The 16747-nt window shown below is 36.8% G+C and overlaps 2 protein-coding genes across 32 annotated transcripts in view; one reads left to right on the forward strand and one right to left on the reverse strand.

Annotated features, from left to right (window-relative positions):
• LOC127863446 (uncharacterized) overlaps positions 1-16747 on the forward strand; it is a 453451-nt gene that overhangs the window by 68515 nt on the left and 368189 nt on the right. The window lies entirely within an intron of this gene.
• On the reverse strand, positions 2945-6463 carry LOC127863618 (zinc finger protein 862-like). The gene is made up of 6 exons (XM_052403241.1): positions 5426-6463; positions 4383-4807; positions 4018-4133; positions 3505-3607; positions 3187-3309; positions 2945-3050 (listed from the first exon to the last, which is right to left on the reverse strand). Exons 1-6 carry the CDS (start codon positions 5826-5828, stop codon positions 2958-2960), a joined length of 1263 nt encoding a protein of 420 aa, XP_052259201.1. The 5' UTR covers positions 5829-6463; the 3' UTR covers positions 2945-2957.

A 16747-nucleotide genomic window follows, 5' to 3' on the forward strand; every position in this document is an offset into this window, starting at 1 on the left:
GCCGTGTGCCAGGGCGACACGCCGCGTGAACACACGATTCGGCCGCCGCGTACTAATAATCTGGTCCCCCAATTTTTTCCTTTTTAACCAGGTTTTCCGAAGGAAAAAACTGGTTATTAGATTGGCGAATGCGGGCGGGCTGGCTGGCTGGCTGGCGGGCGGGCTGGTTGGCGGGCTGGCTGGCGGGCGGGCTGGCGGAACAAGCTTGTCTGGGCCAAAACTATGTCGTTCATTGTCAGATTTTAAAATCATTTGGCACATTTGTTCATCATCATTGGACGGTGTGTCGCGCGAAATAATTACGTCGATATCTCCAAGGTCAAGGTCACACTTTGAGTTCAAAGGTAAAAAATGGCCATAAATGAGCTTGTTCTGGCCATAAATATGTCATTCATTGTGAGATTTTAAAATCATTTGGCACATTTGTTCACCATCATGGGACGGTGTGTCGCACAAAAGAATCACGTCAATATCTCCAATGTCAAGGTCGCCACGACTAAAAATATAATTTTTTTTTAAACAAACTTTCAAAGGGGGTTAATTTTGTTTGTTCATTTCAAAAGTTCAGTTTGAGTTTTCTCCCTTTATCAGATTTTTTTTTCACAATGAAAACCTGGTTTTGTGACAATTTTGTTCCTTGTTTTGTTATATTTTGAAAAATCATCTAATAAATGACAACACTCCCACACCATAACCTCTCAACCCCCGACACCCCCCCCCCCCAACATTTTTTAGCTCGGCTATTTTCGGAGAAAAGGTATTGTCATAGCCTCCTCGTCGTCCGCCATCTGGACGTCGTGCTTAAACCTTAACATAAGCTCTTAAATTAAAGTGCTTCCACCTACAACTTCATATGTACATGCACCTTGATGAGTTCTACACGCCACACTGTGACCTCTAATATAAAACTTTAACTTTGCCGCTACCAACATAGTGCTTCCACCTACAACTTTGAAACTTCATCATGCACCTTGATGACTTCTACACGCTACACTCATTTTTGGGTCACTATAGGACAAAGGTCAAGGTCCCTGTGACCTCTAATATAAAACTTTAACTTTGCCATTGATATCATAGTGTTACCACCTTTAACTTTGAAACTTCATATGTACATGCACCTTGACGACTTCTAAACGCCACATCCATTTTTGGGTCACTATATATGGTCAAAGGTAAAGGTCACTGAGACCTCTATATATAACTTTAACTTTGCCTCTAACATCACAGTGCTTCCACCTTCAACTTTGAAAAAAATCATATGAAGATGTACCTTGATGCGTTCTACATGCCACACCCATTTTGGGTCACTAGGTCAAAGGTCAAGGTGACTTTGTCCTCTAAAAAAATTAAATAAATACATTTTCTGACAAGCTTTCGCAGCCGGGATTAGCCCGTGTCCTTTATAATCACCCTTCAGAACAACATGATGTACGAAACTGGATTTCAATTCAAACATTACAGACCTTAACTTCATAATCGTATGCTCACGTACGGGACTTCATTTAGCTAAGTCGTTATTCACACATACATTCCTGTCAATGAAATTGCATTACAATTTTCACCACAAAGTATTGTTAAATGATAAATGCAGTGTGTTTTATTCAGCAAAACATAAAACAAACATAATAGTATGTTAACTGGTATTCATGAATGTGAGCAAAAAATATTACGGTCATGTTTCAGTCAATATTTTGACGATATGATTGAATTTGTAAGAATTACTAAGTGTGTTCTGTTTTAGTATAGGGGTCAGTGTGCCCAGTGTGTCATACAAATCAACCCAAAGCTTTGATACACATGTACAATAATATTAACTGCTTTTTGTACAAATATTGTGCAACCTTTATCTGTGTATCATATGTAAGGGCAAAGTACAAATAGTTTAATCACCCCAAGTTCTATTAATGGAAAACCAATTGATAAAGTCTGATACTATTTGAATTATCTTACATTAACTTAACCTTTATAAATGATCTCATGGTAAAACGGCCTGACATGAATTAACAGGTTAATTGTTAGAACATCCACAGGACATTTTGGGTTATCGTCCTCATAATCATAGAAACATATTAGTTCAGATTGTTGACGTTAAATATTTATCTCAAACTAAGATAACTACAATATGGGATTGAATTTATCAGCTTAGTTAGGTATGAAAAGTCTTTGTACTGTGATTTTACAATTAAGCTCTGATTTGATTGTGGTGTATGCGGTCAGTACATGTAAAATTAAGGGCCCATAAATGTTTGATAACATGATTCATTTCATTCAAACCCAACAAACAAACAATTGTCAGCTCAATTGGAGCAGTTGATCATCTATTGCAGAAAAATAGTATATGATGCAAACTGATGATCGCTAAACCTTGGCTGACAAGAAATTCCCCTTTTGGACCCACAGGCTCACATATTCCCAAAGACTGAGAAACCACATCCAACGTAGACATTTAAGGGGTCGAGAAAATATCATATAAATAAGCCATTTTCTTGGGTCCTTTAACATCTGACATGACCTACACTGACATGATGCTACATTTATACTGAGCTTACCCTATAAAAGACAGAATATGACCAAAAGATAAATATTTTGAGATAAAACACATACAGGATTTTAAATGTGTTATGACCTCATCTTTCCAACCATACATACTTAAATATAAGAAAGTATGGTCATGCCGTTAATTGAAATAAAACTTTACACTCTCTTTATAGAAAGACATAATTTATTTGACTATTTGTAACTTTTATGTTTTCTCAGGGAAGACAAGTAGCCCAGCAGCAAAATTACTAGCCCAAAGTAATTTTTTAAAATATACACCCTGCTAATGGGTTTCATCATTCAATAGCAGATAATCTTACAAAAAGTAAAATTGTATCAGCGTTAACTGTAAAGCCTATTGCAAAAACAATTGCAACACCATATAACAAGTCGAGGTAAGTATGTCCTTTAATGGTATATTAATCAAAACTCTTTAACATGTGATAAACGACTTCTTCGTTCATCTCATCATCACTGCAATCCTGGAGATCCTCTTTGTCAGAAACCATATCCTGTAAAACAAGCCTGATCATTATTTTCCATAAGATTACTTGACACGTGAAGGCATAGATGGCATACGTTTATCATACATGTTGACTTTTTTCTTATGCTGTGTTTTAAAGCATAGCTTATTAAACTCTGTCTTACAGAAGTAGCTTCTCCTTCATCACTGGTTGATGGACCTGGTGCTGTCATGTCTGTGACCTGTGACTCATCCTCTGGTACCTTCCTCTTTCGAGAATACCCCAAACGTCTACCAGTGCTGCTTGTCTGCCAAAAATTGAAAGTCAACATATATGCTGCAATTATTAATCAATATACCATGTGCTTGTGAAGTGAAGTAAAATCAATACCCTAAAAGAGTAAATAAAACAACTGTAATATGATATACTGCACGATATCATATGCACCAACAAATATGTTTATAGTTAAAATAAATAGGTAATAGAAGTAAAGGGAACAAACCATCCACTCCATTATGGCATCATCTGGGTTGAATTGGGCCAAGCTGGGGGCCTCAAGGTTGATGGCGACCAAATCATTTAATGTATCAGTGCTCATCTTTCCCCTGTTGAAAGATTATAGCTATACAAATTGGTGTAAACATTGAATAAATTGAATAGTACTAAGGCACAGGGGTGCCCTGGTGCTTAAAGCGCACATGGAAATGCCTGCATAACTGTGTTATACGTTTCATTGATTGGTCTTAAGGCCAATTGTTCAGTCCAGTTATTTTGGTAGCTTCAATGACTGGGTCCTTCTGCGGAAAGCGTTCCTCAATTTTGCCTATGACAGAGTCAACATTTTTTTCAAGCACAGGTTGTGGTCTCTGACCCCTAAATGTCACCTCAATGCCATCATAAGCTTTGTCAGAGAGGACTTGCTCAACGTCAGCTATTAAGCACTCTGACTCCCTGAAACTTTTTAACTACATGTATTATTAAAACGTGTTGGCACTATATATTTTAACATACTTACGACTTCAAGGTCACAAGGCCTTTCATGGTTACAGCTACCCTAGAGTAAGCATCAGCCAAGGAAACCTCCTGCTTCTGTAGATACTTTGACAGTCTCATCAACATTGAAACCACAGCCTTAATAAAATGAAAATAATTTAATAATGACAGCATTTAAATAGGAAAGAATTCCGTTGTACATGTAATATCCAAAAGCCGGTATTTAAAAGCAAGTCAAATATTATATTTTGTTAAATTTTCGTTTATGAAATTAATAAATGAATATCAATAATAAAATAAGCAAATATAATTAGATAGCAATTATTGTTATAAATACATTTAAATTAATATCAAACTAGAAAAAAAACTGTTATCATTTTAAATTACCTTGAGCTGTAGCAAGTAAAGGATCAAAAAGCCATCTGTAGCCAGCTTGGCAAACCCCTCTGCCTTGGCATTGTCATGGGATGACGTCTGTAGCTGGTACACTAGCACTCTGTAGCCTTTAACGAAGGCTGACAGTGAACGGTCCAAGTGTGGCAACCATCTGGTCCAACCGATGCGTGTAGGCATTATAGATGCCTTGAAGTCCATCATGACGAATGCTCGCTGAAGCGCTTTCTTCTGTTTAGGGGACTTGTGGTACAAATAATACAGTCCAATAAGTAGAGTCATACTGTTTTCATACATGTTTATGTTTGTCAGTTTTACGGCATCTTTGAATGCCAGTTCGAGTCTGTGCGCTAGACAGTGTGTAGCTACTAGGTGTGGCCATTCTGCTTTCAACAGTGTTGCAAGTCCAGTCTTGTGACCTGAAATTTGAAATATAAATGAATTATTTTAAAGAAACTAGTCTAATACTCTATGGTAACAAACACGTAGATTACAATTTTAATTTAATGTGGGAATACATATTCAATGAATAAACCAAATAAATAAAAGACAAGAACATACAATTGATGAACACAAATAATGAACATGTTTGAAAAATGTCGGCTGAGGTATGGAACTCATGACTTAATAGTCATTCAAGAGTTATTTGCACGAGACAGCGTAAATACCTTTCCTTTCATATATAGTATTTTAATGTGTAAATATATAACTTTTTTTTTCAGATTTTGTTATTGACTGCCCCTTTGGGACGCTTCAACAAGCCATAGCCCCTTTAAGCGATTATTCATTCAAAATTGCATAATATATTTGTTTGTTACTCATCATGTTTTTGCTCAGATTTAAAGAAGGATTTACCAACTATTTTTGTTGTAACATTTTTTTAGCTTCTGCAATGTATTTATTTCAGAGTTGTGTATTTATTTAAGATTTTTTTCAAATATGTGCAATATAAAATGTATTTGTTAAAGACTCAGAGGCAAAGTGCAATATATTTAATAAGATTTATTATAAGCTTTACATAAGAATTTTATTTATACCCTGCATATTTGCTGCTCCATCTGCAGTGAAACCGACGAGTTTTGACTGCATTTCATCTGTAATGTGAAGTTTTGCAAACACTTCCTTGACATGCTCATGTATGTTTTTGCTGGAGCCAGATTCAGCACAACCTATGTGCAAGAACGTGTCCTCAACACGTCCGGAGTGAACAGTTCGAATGTAGATGTTTTCAAGATCATCTCCCGTGAAATCAGTTGAACCATCAATTGTGAAACTACAGAACTGTGTATTCTTCAATTTTTCTACAGTTGTTCTTTGCACAACAGTTGCAAAAGCTTTTGTAAAAGAAGCAACAGCTTTGTCATTACGATAGTTCACACCAACATCCAACCCCTTAGCCTCTTCTAACACACATATGGTACTGTATGTTCTAAAACTCATGTGGGTTTTGGCCAGTGCATGGGCAGTGCAAAATTTGATAGCCAGACTGTTGTGCTGACTTTCATGCAATGTTCTTAAAGCTTCAGCAGCCTTACTCTTACAGGATGGTTGTGATTTCACCTCTCCTATCTCAATGTACCTTTTATGCACGATGCTATCATCATGTTGTTTTACAGACTTGAGCTTAAAATTGTCTGTGCCTTTTACAATCTCATGATTGTACAACAAAACCCACAAATCTTGTCAATAAATCATATTCAACACTGGCTGCAGTACTATTTGATTGTAAACGTGCAGCTGCAGAGGCTATGCATTCAAGTTCATGTCTTAGATCATGCAAAGATTGATATGTACAGGATTCCAGCAAACCGATAACCCTATTCAGTCTATTTCTAAAAGTTTCTACACATCCAGGATCCATTCTGGAGCATTGATTTGTAGGGGATAGCTTCGATCTGAAACAATATTAAGGTAATTTTGAGGTAATATACATGTCTAGTATGTGTCATATTGATAACAATTGTTATAACAAAGCAACCACAGTTTAAAACTGCCTCGACAGCTCAGTGGTAGTCGAGCGTTCGCCTCAAGTGCATGAGGTTGTGGGTTCAATCCCTTGCCGCATCCTACCAAAGACGTATAAAAACGGTACCAGTGGGCGAGTGGCTACCTGAGGTTAACGCTCACCACTAGTGCTGCAACAATATACCGGTATATCGGTATATATCGCAATCCGCATATTGTATTGTGATACAATTTTCATCATACCGGTACGAAAATTCTGCAAAAATTCATCACATTTTGTCCAGAAAACCCATCCGAAATAATGATATCAAGGTAAACTAAACAAAATGGTGTTTAGTTAAAATAAATTGTTACGTAAAAATAGCATTCTAAAAAGTCTAATATACGGAGTAGCGTTGTTACATGGGAGTCCGCAAGATCTGCTTTTGCATGTCATACTGTTAAATTTAAGATGAAGCTTATGGAAATACGAAAAAAAAATGAATTACATAATAAAATTGTAACTTGATGTTATTATAAACAGAAGTAATAATGATCAAAATAACATTACGTAACTGCATTCTGATAAGTTAAACAACCGGCTTTTAACATCCACAATTCTCTTTTGGGTTATTATTCTTCTTAACGTCTTGTCGGCTTTCATAATAGTTCTCAAAATGGCAGACGAAACGAACGCCGAGTTGTACTGTATAGACAATTCCAAGGGAAAAAGAATTGCCAATAGGATATAACTAGAACCTAAACATACAATACAAAGGTTGTGTTCGTGTAATTAAGTTGTTTTTTGGTGATTAGCTGGCGATTTATAATTCTGGTACAAGTTAGCAATATATTGCAATACGGGTTTTTGAACAGACAATATATAGCAATACGTTTTTTGGCGTATTGTTGCAGCACTACTCACCACTATGCAGGAAAGCACTGAACACTGTATTATGTGAATTGGGAATAAGACATCAATTTGGGAATAAATTGTGTTTTATCAAAAGTGCATAATTTGCAGTTTTATATGTTGTATTTATCTAGTTTGACAAATTATAATTAAAACAGATACTTGCATATATAATAGCATCATTTAAATTGATTTAACTTCAAAACTGGATTTTTTATTAATTTAAAAAAAAATTCTCATGAAATGAAACTGTGTCCATGCCGCGCATGGACACGGTTTAAAAATACACTTTAAATGATAAAAATACAATCACTATTAATGAAAAAGTCATGGAAAATTGCTTATTAAGCTTAAATTATAGATAATATATTACAAAAATAAATGTAGATCATGAAATGAATAGTTTTGTTTGAGAAAATCACCAAACTGATATCCATTTCCAGTTTGATGTCTTATTCCGAATTCACATAATACAGTGTTACTGGCTTCTTCTCAAAAAAGAAATAAGACCCCCGTGGTGATGGATTCCAGGAATGAACTTGTTTCACAATCTACCTCGAATAATTGACCATAATCTAACCATTACAAATCATTATAATTATAACAAAATATCACACAGATGCCAAACAGTCTTATTTAAAAAAAAAACATTAATAAGGGGATCAATACAGGATTCCTCTTTGAAGTAATGTTCAACACAAAATCGCTGTCCTGTGCTTCCTTGTACTCTCATGCAAGAGGAAAGCCAAGTCTAAATTGTACGTCTTTGATCAGAGAGAACACTTTTGAACTCGGTTAGATGCTGAAAATATATATAAATCCACCACAAATTAGTTAAACGTAACCATGCTGAGTCCGGTCTGTGTTCAATAGATAATGGGGTCAGACTTCCATGTTAAATCAGATGTTTAAACCTAAAATGGTAATGAAAAAAAATATGAAATTGCTGATGCATTGTTTATTTACATTGTGTTACAAAGTAAATTGTTTACAGCACGCAGGTGGTTGAGAACCACTTATTGAGTAATCCAATGCGTGAAACACCCATCTGCTTCCATGAATATAACAATAATGATAAAGATATATTTTAATAAATCCTTACCTTAATCTAGAATCGTCCACAATAATAGAAGGGAGGCTACTACTAACGACAATTTGTACCCTAACACCAGTTGCATCGTTGTATGACAATGCGTTGTAAAATGTTGAATTGTGATTCGTCGACTTGTGTTCTGTACAATGGTATAGTGTAAACATGTTATATGCTGACTTGTAGCAGATTACTGATATGGATCGTACAACTTTAAAAATATTCAAGATGCTAATGTAGTTTTTCATCGACTACTTTCAGATAGATCTACTATCTTTTATTCATTATTATGATTTACAATATTAGGTATATTTACATGTAGACTTTATATATGCGATATCTTCATTTTCAGATCTGTAGTTTATGAAGTTACATGTGTGTATTTAAACATTTAAACCTGTGGAAGTTTAGCAAACGGTAAATTTACTTCAATAACAAAGTGCAATTCTACACATGCGTACTGTGCATTTGTAGAATCGGAACATACAACATTTTACACTTAACAATTGTACAAAACAGATATTTTAAAGTTGTAATTAAGCATTTTAACAATTCTCTGTTTAACAAATAAAATACTATTATAAAAAAGGACAAATAATGAACAAGAACATTGGGTAGAGTCAAATCAGTCTATTCAAGGTTTTAAGAGCTAAGGTCAAGGTGACCTGAAAGGTTTTGGTCAAGGCTTTAAGGTCGAGGTGACTATCACACTTAGTGTGAAAATCGTTTCCGATCAATAACTCGTCAACAAATTAACCGATTGGCTTGATACATGTACATCACTTCTGCATTGGCCTTGGACAGTATATGATCCCTATTGAAATTGTAATCACTAGGTCAAAGGTCATAGTCACTATCACACTAAGTGTGAAAATCGTTTCCGATCAATAATTCGTCAACAAATTGACCAATTGGCTTGATTTTTCACATTTGCATTGGCCTTGAACAGTAAATGACATCTATTAAAATTGAGGCCACTTCTTCAAATTTCAAGGTCACTATCACATTAAGTGGTATCCAATCAATAACTCGTCAACGAATTGACTGATTAGCTTGATACTTCATATGTGCATTGGCCTTGGACAGTAGATGACCCAGATCTAAATTGAGGTTACTAGGTCAATGGTCAAGGTCACTATCCTATTTGATACTTTTCATGAACATTTTTCTTGGACAGTAGGCTGATGAACCCAATTGAAATAAGTTACACAGTAAGTGTGAAATAGTTTTTTAATCAATGACTTGTCAGCTTATTCACTGATTTGCTTGATACTTGTCATGTGAAATATCCTTGGACTGTAGATGACCCCTCTCGAAATTGGGGTCACTAGGTCAAAGGACATGGTCACCGGCACAATAAGTGGGAAAAGCGTTTTTGATCAATAATTCGTCAACGAATGGACCGATTGGCTTTTTACTACCCTTGCGCATTGGCCTAGGACAGTAGATGACCCTTGTAAAAATTGGGGTCGCTAGGTCAAATGTTAAGGTCACTGTAACAATAAGTGTGAAAATTGTTTCTGATCAATAACTCATCAATGAATTGACTGATCTGTTTGATACTTCAGATGCTCATTGGCCTTGGACAGTAGATGAACCCTATTGAAATTGGGATCACTAGTTAAAAGCCCTGTTTGGGGGGGGGGGGCATATGCCTCTGACCGCAGAACACTTTTTCTCATTGTGTGTAGTATAAAGTAAATTGCAAAATATAATTCTATTCTTATTTCCCAATTTTTAAAATATCATTGACTCTAGGCTTGATACTGTATGAAATGTCAATATCACGCATGAATAAACAGTAGACCAATCTCTTGGATTCTGCTTTAAAATATTTGACAATGGCGTCTTTTCTTGTCCACGAATAGATCAAGTGACAACAACAAAAGCAAAATAATCACAATAGGTTAAATAACAACAAAACATATTGTGAGATAGTAGACCAGGTTGCATTTCATAAGCCACTCATCACAGGCTAGATTGTTCATTTAAGAGACTTTATTTAGAAATAGAGGACCTCTTCTAAGATTCGGGCTTATTTTGCTTTGCATCTGTCCTTTGGTCCGTTTGTCGGTTTGGCCGTAGACCAATTGTTTCTAGACAATATCTAGGGAATGCTTTGACCTACAGCCATGCAAATTGTGTTATGGTTACATCGAGGAAGATTAAGAGGCCAATCCATCTTGATAATAGTTCAACCTTTTAACATGAAATTATAATGGTGTATATGTAGTAGTCAGGTTTTGAACATTTAATACACATAATAACAATCTTGTAAGCAGATTTTCAATTACAGTACAGCCAAAGCGGAACAAACGTATTTCGCGATACGCTGCGGCAAGGTGAAACGAGTCGATGCCGCATCAGTCGTTGAAGCCGCGTCAGTATGCGGCAAGTTGCATTTCGCCGCGAAACTTCGCATCTGTCCGCCGAGGCATGCCGCGATCCGCGACATGATGCCGAGTCGATGCGCATCATGAAATAAAAAATCTTTTAAAAATTATTAGTTACATGTAGTTCACAAATTTTAAAAGAACAATTATAATAATACTTAAAATCATAATACATTTATTGTGCGCAGATTGTATTAGCATATGCATGTAAGCATAGTTAATGTGTCTGGCCAATTAAGTTTGTTTCCCGCCCGTAGTGTATGTTTTTCTCACATAAACAAGGTCACGTAATTATGTTTTTCGCACATACAAGTGGTCAAGGCTCCTGCATATGGTGGATTTATAATTTCATTGCATGTTGAATTTGCTATTCTATTTAAGCTGAGAAAATTAGCAGCTTGAAGCCACATCAATAATCAAGACGGTGACGACGTATTTGTTGTTTTGTTAATAATCAGCTTATTACAACTATTGTTTGAATATGCGTATATAAACACGTTTTATTTTGTTCATATTATATATTTAATATCGCTTCTAATTACCCGATAATCCCGTATATGCCAGTTTTGAAGCAAATGCTGGTAAATATTTACGATAAACAGACATTCTCGATATTTCCTTTAGTATCAAATACATTTTGGCATTATTTACTATTTATAGAGATGATGAAATAACGTCTAATCAGGGCGGTTTTTTCCCCACTGAACATGCGATTTACGCCTGACGTGATGTTCATGTATTTATACAACACAAAATACACCCAAACTTTCCAAACGACGTTCTACATGTCTGCATAATTTTCGCGCGCTTTTTATGAAAAAAAGGATATTTTAGCACTGTTTATTTGACGCTAGAATTTGCCAAATGTCGCGTTAGCATTAAAATTCGGAAGTGTGTTTCGGATTACGAATTTAATAATGATAATCGAAAGAAACATTAACAGTTGCGCGTAAATTAATACTACGCTACACATACATGTATGTACATGTAGGTGGATATCTTTTCACTCGAACCGCCGCGTACGTATGCGGCGGATTTACTCCGGGAAAGTACGCGAGGTTAACTACAGACTCGGTGTCGTTGCGCGTATCGATGCCGAGTGCCACGGCGATACGCCGCGTCAACACACGATTCGGCCGCCGCATACTAATAATCTGGCCGTGGCGTAGCCGCGGATTATGTTTGTGCCGCTTTGGCTGTACTGTATGATAAAACTATGTAGTAACATAAGGCATTGTACAGATATATTACAGTACTGCCATCATTAAATGCATTCACTGATTGAATTTTAAAACATTTTAGACAGGTGCTTGCAAAAAACAGTCCCAGCCGGTTTATTAAACAATAATATATATGATTTTTATTGCTGGCCAATTAAAAAAAATCTGGAAGTCATGCCTGTTTTGTGGGGCGGAAAAACATTAATGATCTTTTCTTGCATTATTATGCATAGTTTTGTCAAGGTTTACAATATCAAAAGTGAAAACAATGTAAACAACAAGATATGTTTTCTTAGTACATGAATACCTCTGCAATCCTGAATTTGTCCCAAAAGTGTCAAAAATTACGAACAAACATACAGAGTTGCACGAGTTTCCCTGACGATTAATATGTTACTGTAGACGTATCCATGTATCATCAATCCTTTTTAGTTACGCTTATCACAATTGAAAAAGATATGATTGTTTGGTTTAAGGGACATGCACGTGGGCAAAATTACATGACGATAAATATTGATGTAAATTGTCAGTCCTCTAGTAGCAATACTGTTTATTTTACAATCGACACATATTTTAAAATGTAATTTTTTTATAAAAATTAGACTTTGCTACAATTATAACTAGAAATGGCGCAGCAGAGGCCGACGTGTATCCCCAAGCAGCATGTTTGACCCAGGGGTGCCCCAGGGTTGGTAATGGGGTCATGCATAGTTGAGATTGACCGTATTGTCATAAGAGAAGTTCAGTATCAATTAGAAGTGAATCGGTGTAGAAATGAAGAAGTTAAGTAAAAGGCAATTTTGGGTGGGTGTGGCCTATGTGGGTGGCGCCCCAGGGTTGGTAATGGGGCTATGCATAGTTGAGATTGACCGTTTTGTCATAAGAATAGTTCAGTATGAATAAGAAGTAAATCGGTGTAGAAATGAAGAAGTTATAGTTAAAGGCAATTTTGGGTGGGTGTGGCCAATGTGGGTGGGGCGTCTCAGGGTTGGTAATGGGGCCATGCATAGTTGAGATTGACTGTATTGTCATGCATAGTTGAGATTGACCGTATTGTCATAAGAGAATTTCAGTTTCAATTTGAAGTGAATCAGTGTAGAAATGAAGAAATTATAGTAAAAGGCAATTTGGCGTGGCTGTGGTCTATGTTGGCAGGGCGCCCCAGAGTTGTTAATGGGGCCATGCAATTAGTTGAGATTGACCGTATTGTGAAAAGAGAGGTTCAGTATCAATTTGAAGTAAATAGGTGCAGAAATGAATAAGTTAATGTAAAATAACGTACAAAATGAGTGAAAATCTCTAACCCGACCGCCCAAACCCCCATAACTTTTGACCCATGGGTCAGATCAAAATTCCAAATAGTGCAGGGTCGCACATATGCTCATAGCTACCATGTGTGTTAGTTTCAAGGTTCTAGTGCTTAAGTGTAGGAGGAGATATTGGCCAGGAGGGACAGACAGATGGATGGTGGAGAAAACCACAACATCCCCATGCTTTTCAAAAAGCGTGCGGATAATGAAATAAAAAACAGAACGAAAATATAGAGGTGCGCAAGCTCACATGCCTGGTTACTGTACTCGTAAAATTCAGGAATACGTATTGAGTTATATACGACAGAAAAGTCACACGTATGGATGGAAGAGTGCAAATCTATATACCCCTAGCTATTAAGCCAATGAAAAAAGCATTCATTTATTTTCCATGATTGTGTTGAGCTCGACTATTATATATAAAATATATAGTGGAGCTATCATACTCACCCTGGCCTTGGCGTCGGCATTAGCATCTGCGTTAGCGTTAGCGTGCAAATGTTAAAGTTTTGTACTACCCCAAATATTTTCATTGTGCCTTATGACATATTGCTTTCATATTGCATACTTGTAAATCATCATGACCCCAACCTATAAACAAGAGCAGACAACTCTATCAAGCATTTTGTCATAATTATGGCCCCTTTTCCACTTATAATATGCAGCAAATGTTAAAGTTTGTGTACTACCCCGAATAATTTTAATGTCCCTTGACATATTGCTTTCATATTTATGCCCCCCTTCGAAGAAGAGGGGGTATATTGCTTTGCTCATGTCGGTCTGTCGGTCTGTCGGTCCGTCCACCAGGTGGTTGTCAGACGATAACTCAAGAACGTTGGGCCTAGGATCATGAAACTTCATAGGTACATTGATAAAACTCGCAGATGACCTCTATTGATTTTGAGGTCACTAGGTCAAAGGTCAAGGCCACGGTGACCCGAAATAGTAAAATGGTTTCAGGATGATAACTCAAGAACGCTTAGGCCTAGGATCATGAAACTTGATAGGTAGATTGATCATGACTCGCAGATGACCCCTATTGATTTTCAGGTCACAAGGTCAAAGGTCAAGGTCAAGATGACACGAAATAGTAAAATGGTTTCCGGATGATAACTGAAGAACGCTTATTCCTAGGATCATGAAACATGATAGGTAGATTGATCATGACTCGCAGATGACCCCTATTGATTTTCAGGTCACTAGGTCAAAGGTCAAGGTCACGGTGACCCGAAATAGTAAAATGGTGTCCGGATGATAACTCAAGAACACTTATGGCTAGGATCATGAAACTTCATAGGTACATTGATCATGACTTGCAGATGACCCCTATAGATTTTCAGGTCACTAGGTCAAAGGTCAAGGTCACAGTGACAAAAAACATATTCACACAATGGCTGTCACTACAACAGAGAGCCCATATGGGGGGCATGCATGTTTTACAAACAGCCCTTGTTTGCATACTTGTTTACCAACATCACCCCAAGCTATAAACAAGAGCAGACCACTGTATCAAGCATTTTTAGCTCATCTATTTTTTGAAAAAAAATTATGAGCTATTGTCATCACCTTGGCGTCGGCGTCGGCGTCGGCGTCGGCGTCTGCGTCGGCGTCGGCGTCGGCGTCCGGTTAAGTTTTGCGTTTAGGTCCACTTTTCTCAGAAAGTATCAATGCTATTGCATTCAAACTTGGTACACTTACTTACTATCATGAGGGGACTGGGCAGGCAAAGTTAGATAACTCTGGCGTGCATTTTGACTGAATTATGTGCCCTTTTTATACTTAGAAAATTGAAAATTTTGGTTAAGTTTTGCGTTTAGGTCCACTTTTTTCAGAAAGTATCAATGCTATTGCATTCAAACTTGGTACACTTACTTACTATCATTAGGGGACTGGGCAGGCAAAGTTAGATAACTCTGGCGTGCATTTTGACAGAATTATGTGCCCTTTTTATACTTAGAAAATTGAAAATTTTGGTTAAGTTTTGTGTTAAGGTCCATTTTATTCCTTAAGTATCAAAGCTATTGCTTTCATACTTGCAACACATACTAACTACCGTAAGGGGACTGTGCAGGCAAAGTTATGTAACTCTGACTGGCATTTGGACGGAATTATGGGCCCTTTATACTTAGAAAATTGAAAGTTTGGTTAAGTTTTGTGTTTTGGTCCACTTTACCCCTAAAGTATCATAGATATTGCTTTCATACTTGGAACACTCGCAAACTATCATAAGGGTACAGTAAAAGGACAAGTTGCATAACTCTGGATGTCATTTTTACGGAATTATGGCCCTTTTTTGACTTAGTTACTTTGAATATATGGTTAAATTTTGTGTTTCGATCCACTTTACTTCTTAAGTATCAAGGCTATTGCTTTCAAACTTCAAATACTTTCATGCTATCATGAGGTTACTGTACCTGGCAAGTTGAATTTTACCTTGACCTTTGAATGACCTTGACTCTCAAGGTCAAATTATTAAATTTCTCTTAAATTGCCATAACTTCTTTATTTATGATTAGATTTGATTGATACTTTGACAAAACTACTCTTACCTGACATACCACAATAGACTCCACCCAAACCATAGCCCGTGCCCCCCCCCCCCAACCCCCCCCCCCCCCCTATTTTTTTTTTTTTTTTTTTTTTTTTTTTTTTTTAAGGTCATCTCACAAATGACCACCACACCCTCACACTATACCCCCCCCCCCACCCCACCCCCTCCCCAATTTTTTTTTAAAACGGTTAAAAAACAAAACTATTTATTTTGATTATTTTATGTTTGAAATACCGTCCAACCATCGCACCCAAGAATCCCCCCCCCCCACCCCCCCCTCCCCCCACCCGAATCCCCCCCCCCCCCCATTTTTTTTTTTTTTTTTTTTTTTAAGATCATCTCACAAATTACCACCACACCCTCACACTATACCCCCCACCTCACCCCCCCCCCCCCCCAAATTTTTTTTATGAAACGGTTAAAAAACACAAATATTTATTTTTATTATTTTATGTTTGAAATACCGTCCAACCATCGCACCCAAGAATCCCCCCCACCCCCCCCCACCCCCCCCCCACCCCCCCCACCCCCGATTTTTTTTTTCCTTTTTTTCGCATTTTTTGGAAGAAAATGTAATAAATGTCCACACCCCCACACAATGCACCGCTCTTCACTCCACCCCTCCCTCCTTTGTGATTGAAAATGAGAGTCCCTTCAACTTTAAAAAGAAAATAGATGAGCGGTCTGCACCCGCAAGGCGGTGCTCTTGTTACATAATTGTTGCCCCTTTTATACTTAGAATATGCATATTATTTATAAATATATGTTCAAGTTTGCGTACTACCCCAAATATTTCCTATATCCTTTGACATATTGCTTTTATATGTTGCATACTTGTTTACCAACATGACCCCAACCTATAAACAAGAGCAGACCACTTTATCAAGCATTTTTATATAATTATGGCCCCTTTTACACTTAGATAATTGAAAATTTTG

The sequence above is a fragment of the Dreissena polymorpha genome, chromosome 1, assembly GCF_020536995.1.
Source record: "Dreissena polymorpha isolate Duluth1 chromosome 1, UMN_Dpol_1.0, whole genome shotgun sequence".
NCBI lineage: Eukaryota > Metazoa > Mollusca > Bivalvia > Myida > Dreissenidae > Dreissena > Dreissena polymorpha.

Excerpts from the sequence above, each read along its gene's own strand:
- LOC127863618 (XM_052403241.1), bottom strand. The coding sequence starts at position 5,828 with ATGAGTTTTAGAACATACAGTACCATATGTGTGTTAGAAGAGGCTAAG. Across the intron at positions 4,808-5,425 it reads TGGAGCAGCAAATATGCAGG|GTCACAAGACTGGACTTGCA; the intron begins GTATAAATAAAA and ends TTCAAATTTCAG. Across the intron at positions 3,608-4,017 it reads GGCCTTGTGACCTTGAAGTC|GGGAAAGATGAGCACTGATA; the intron begins GTAAGTATGTTA and ends ATCTTTCAACAG.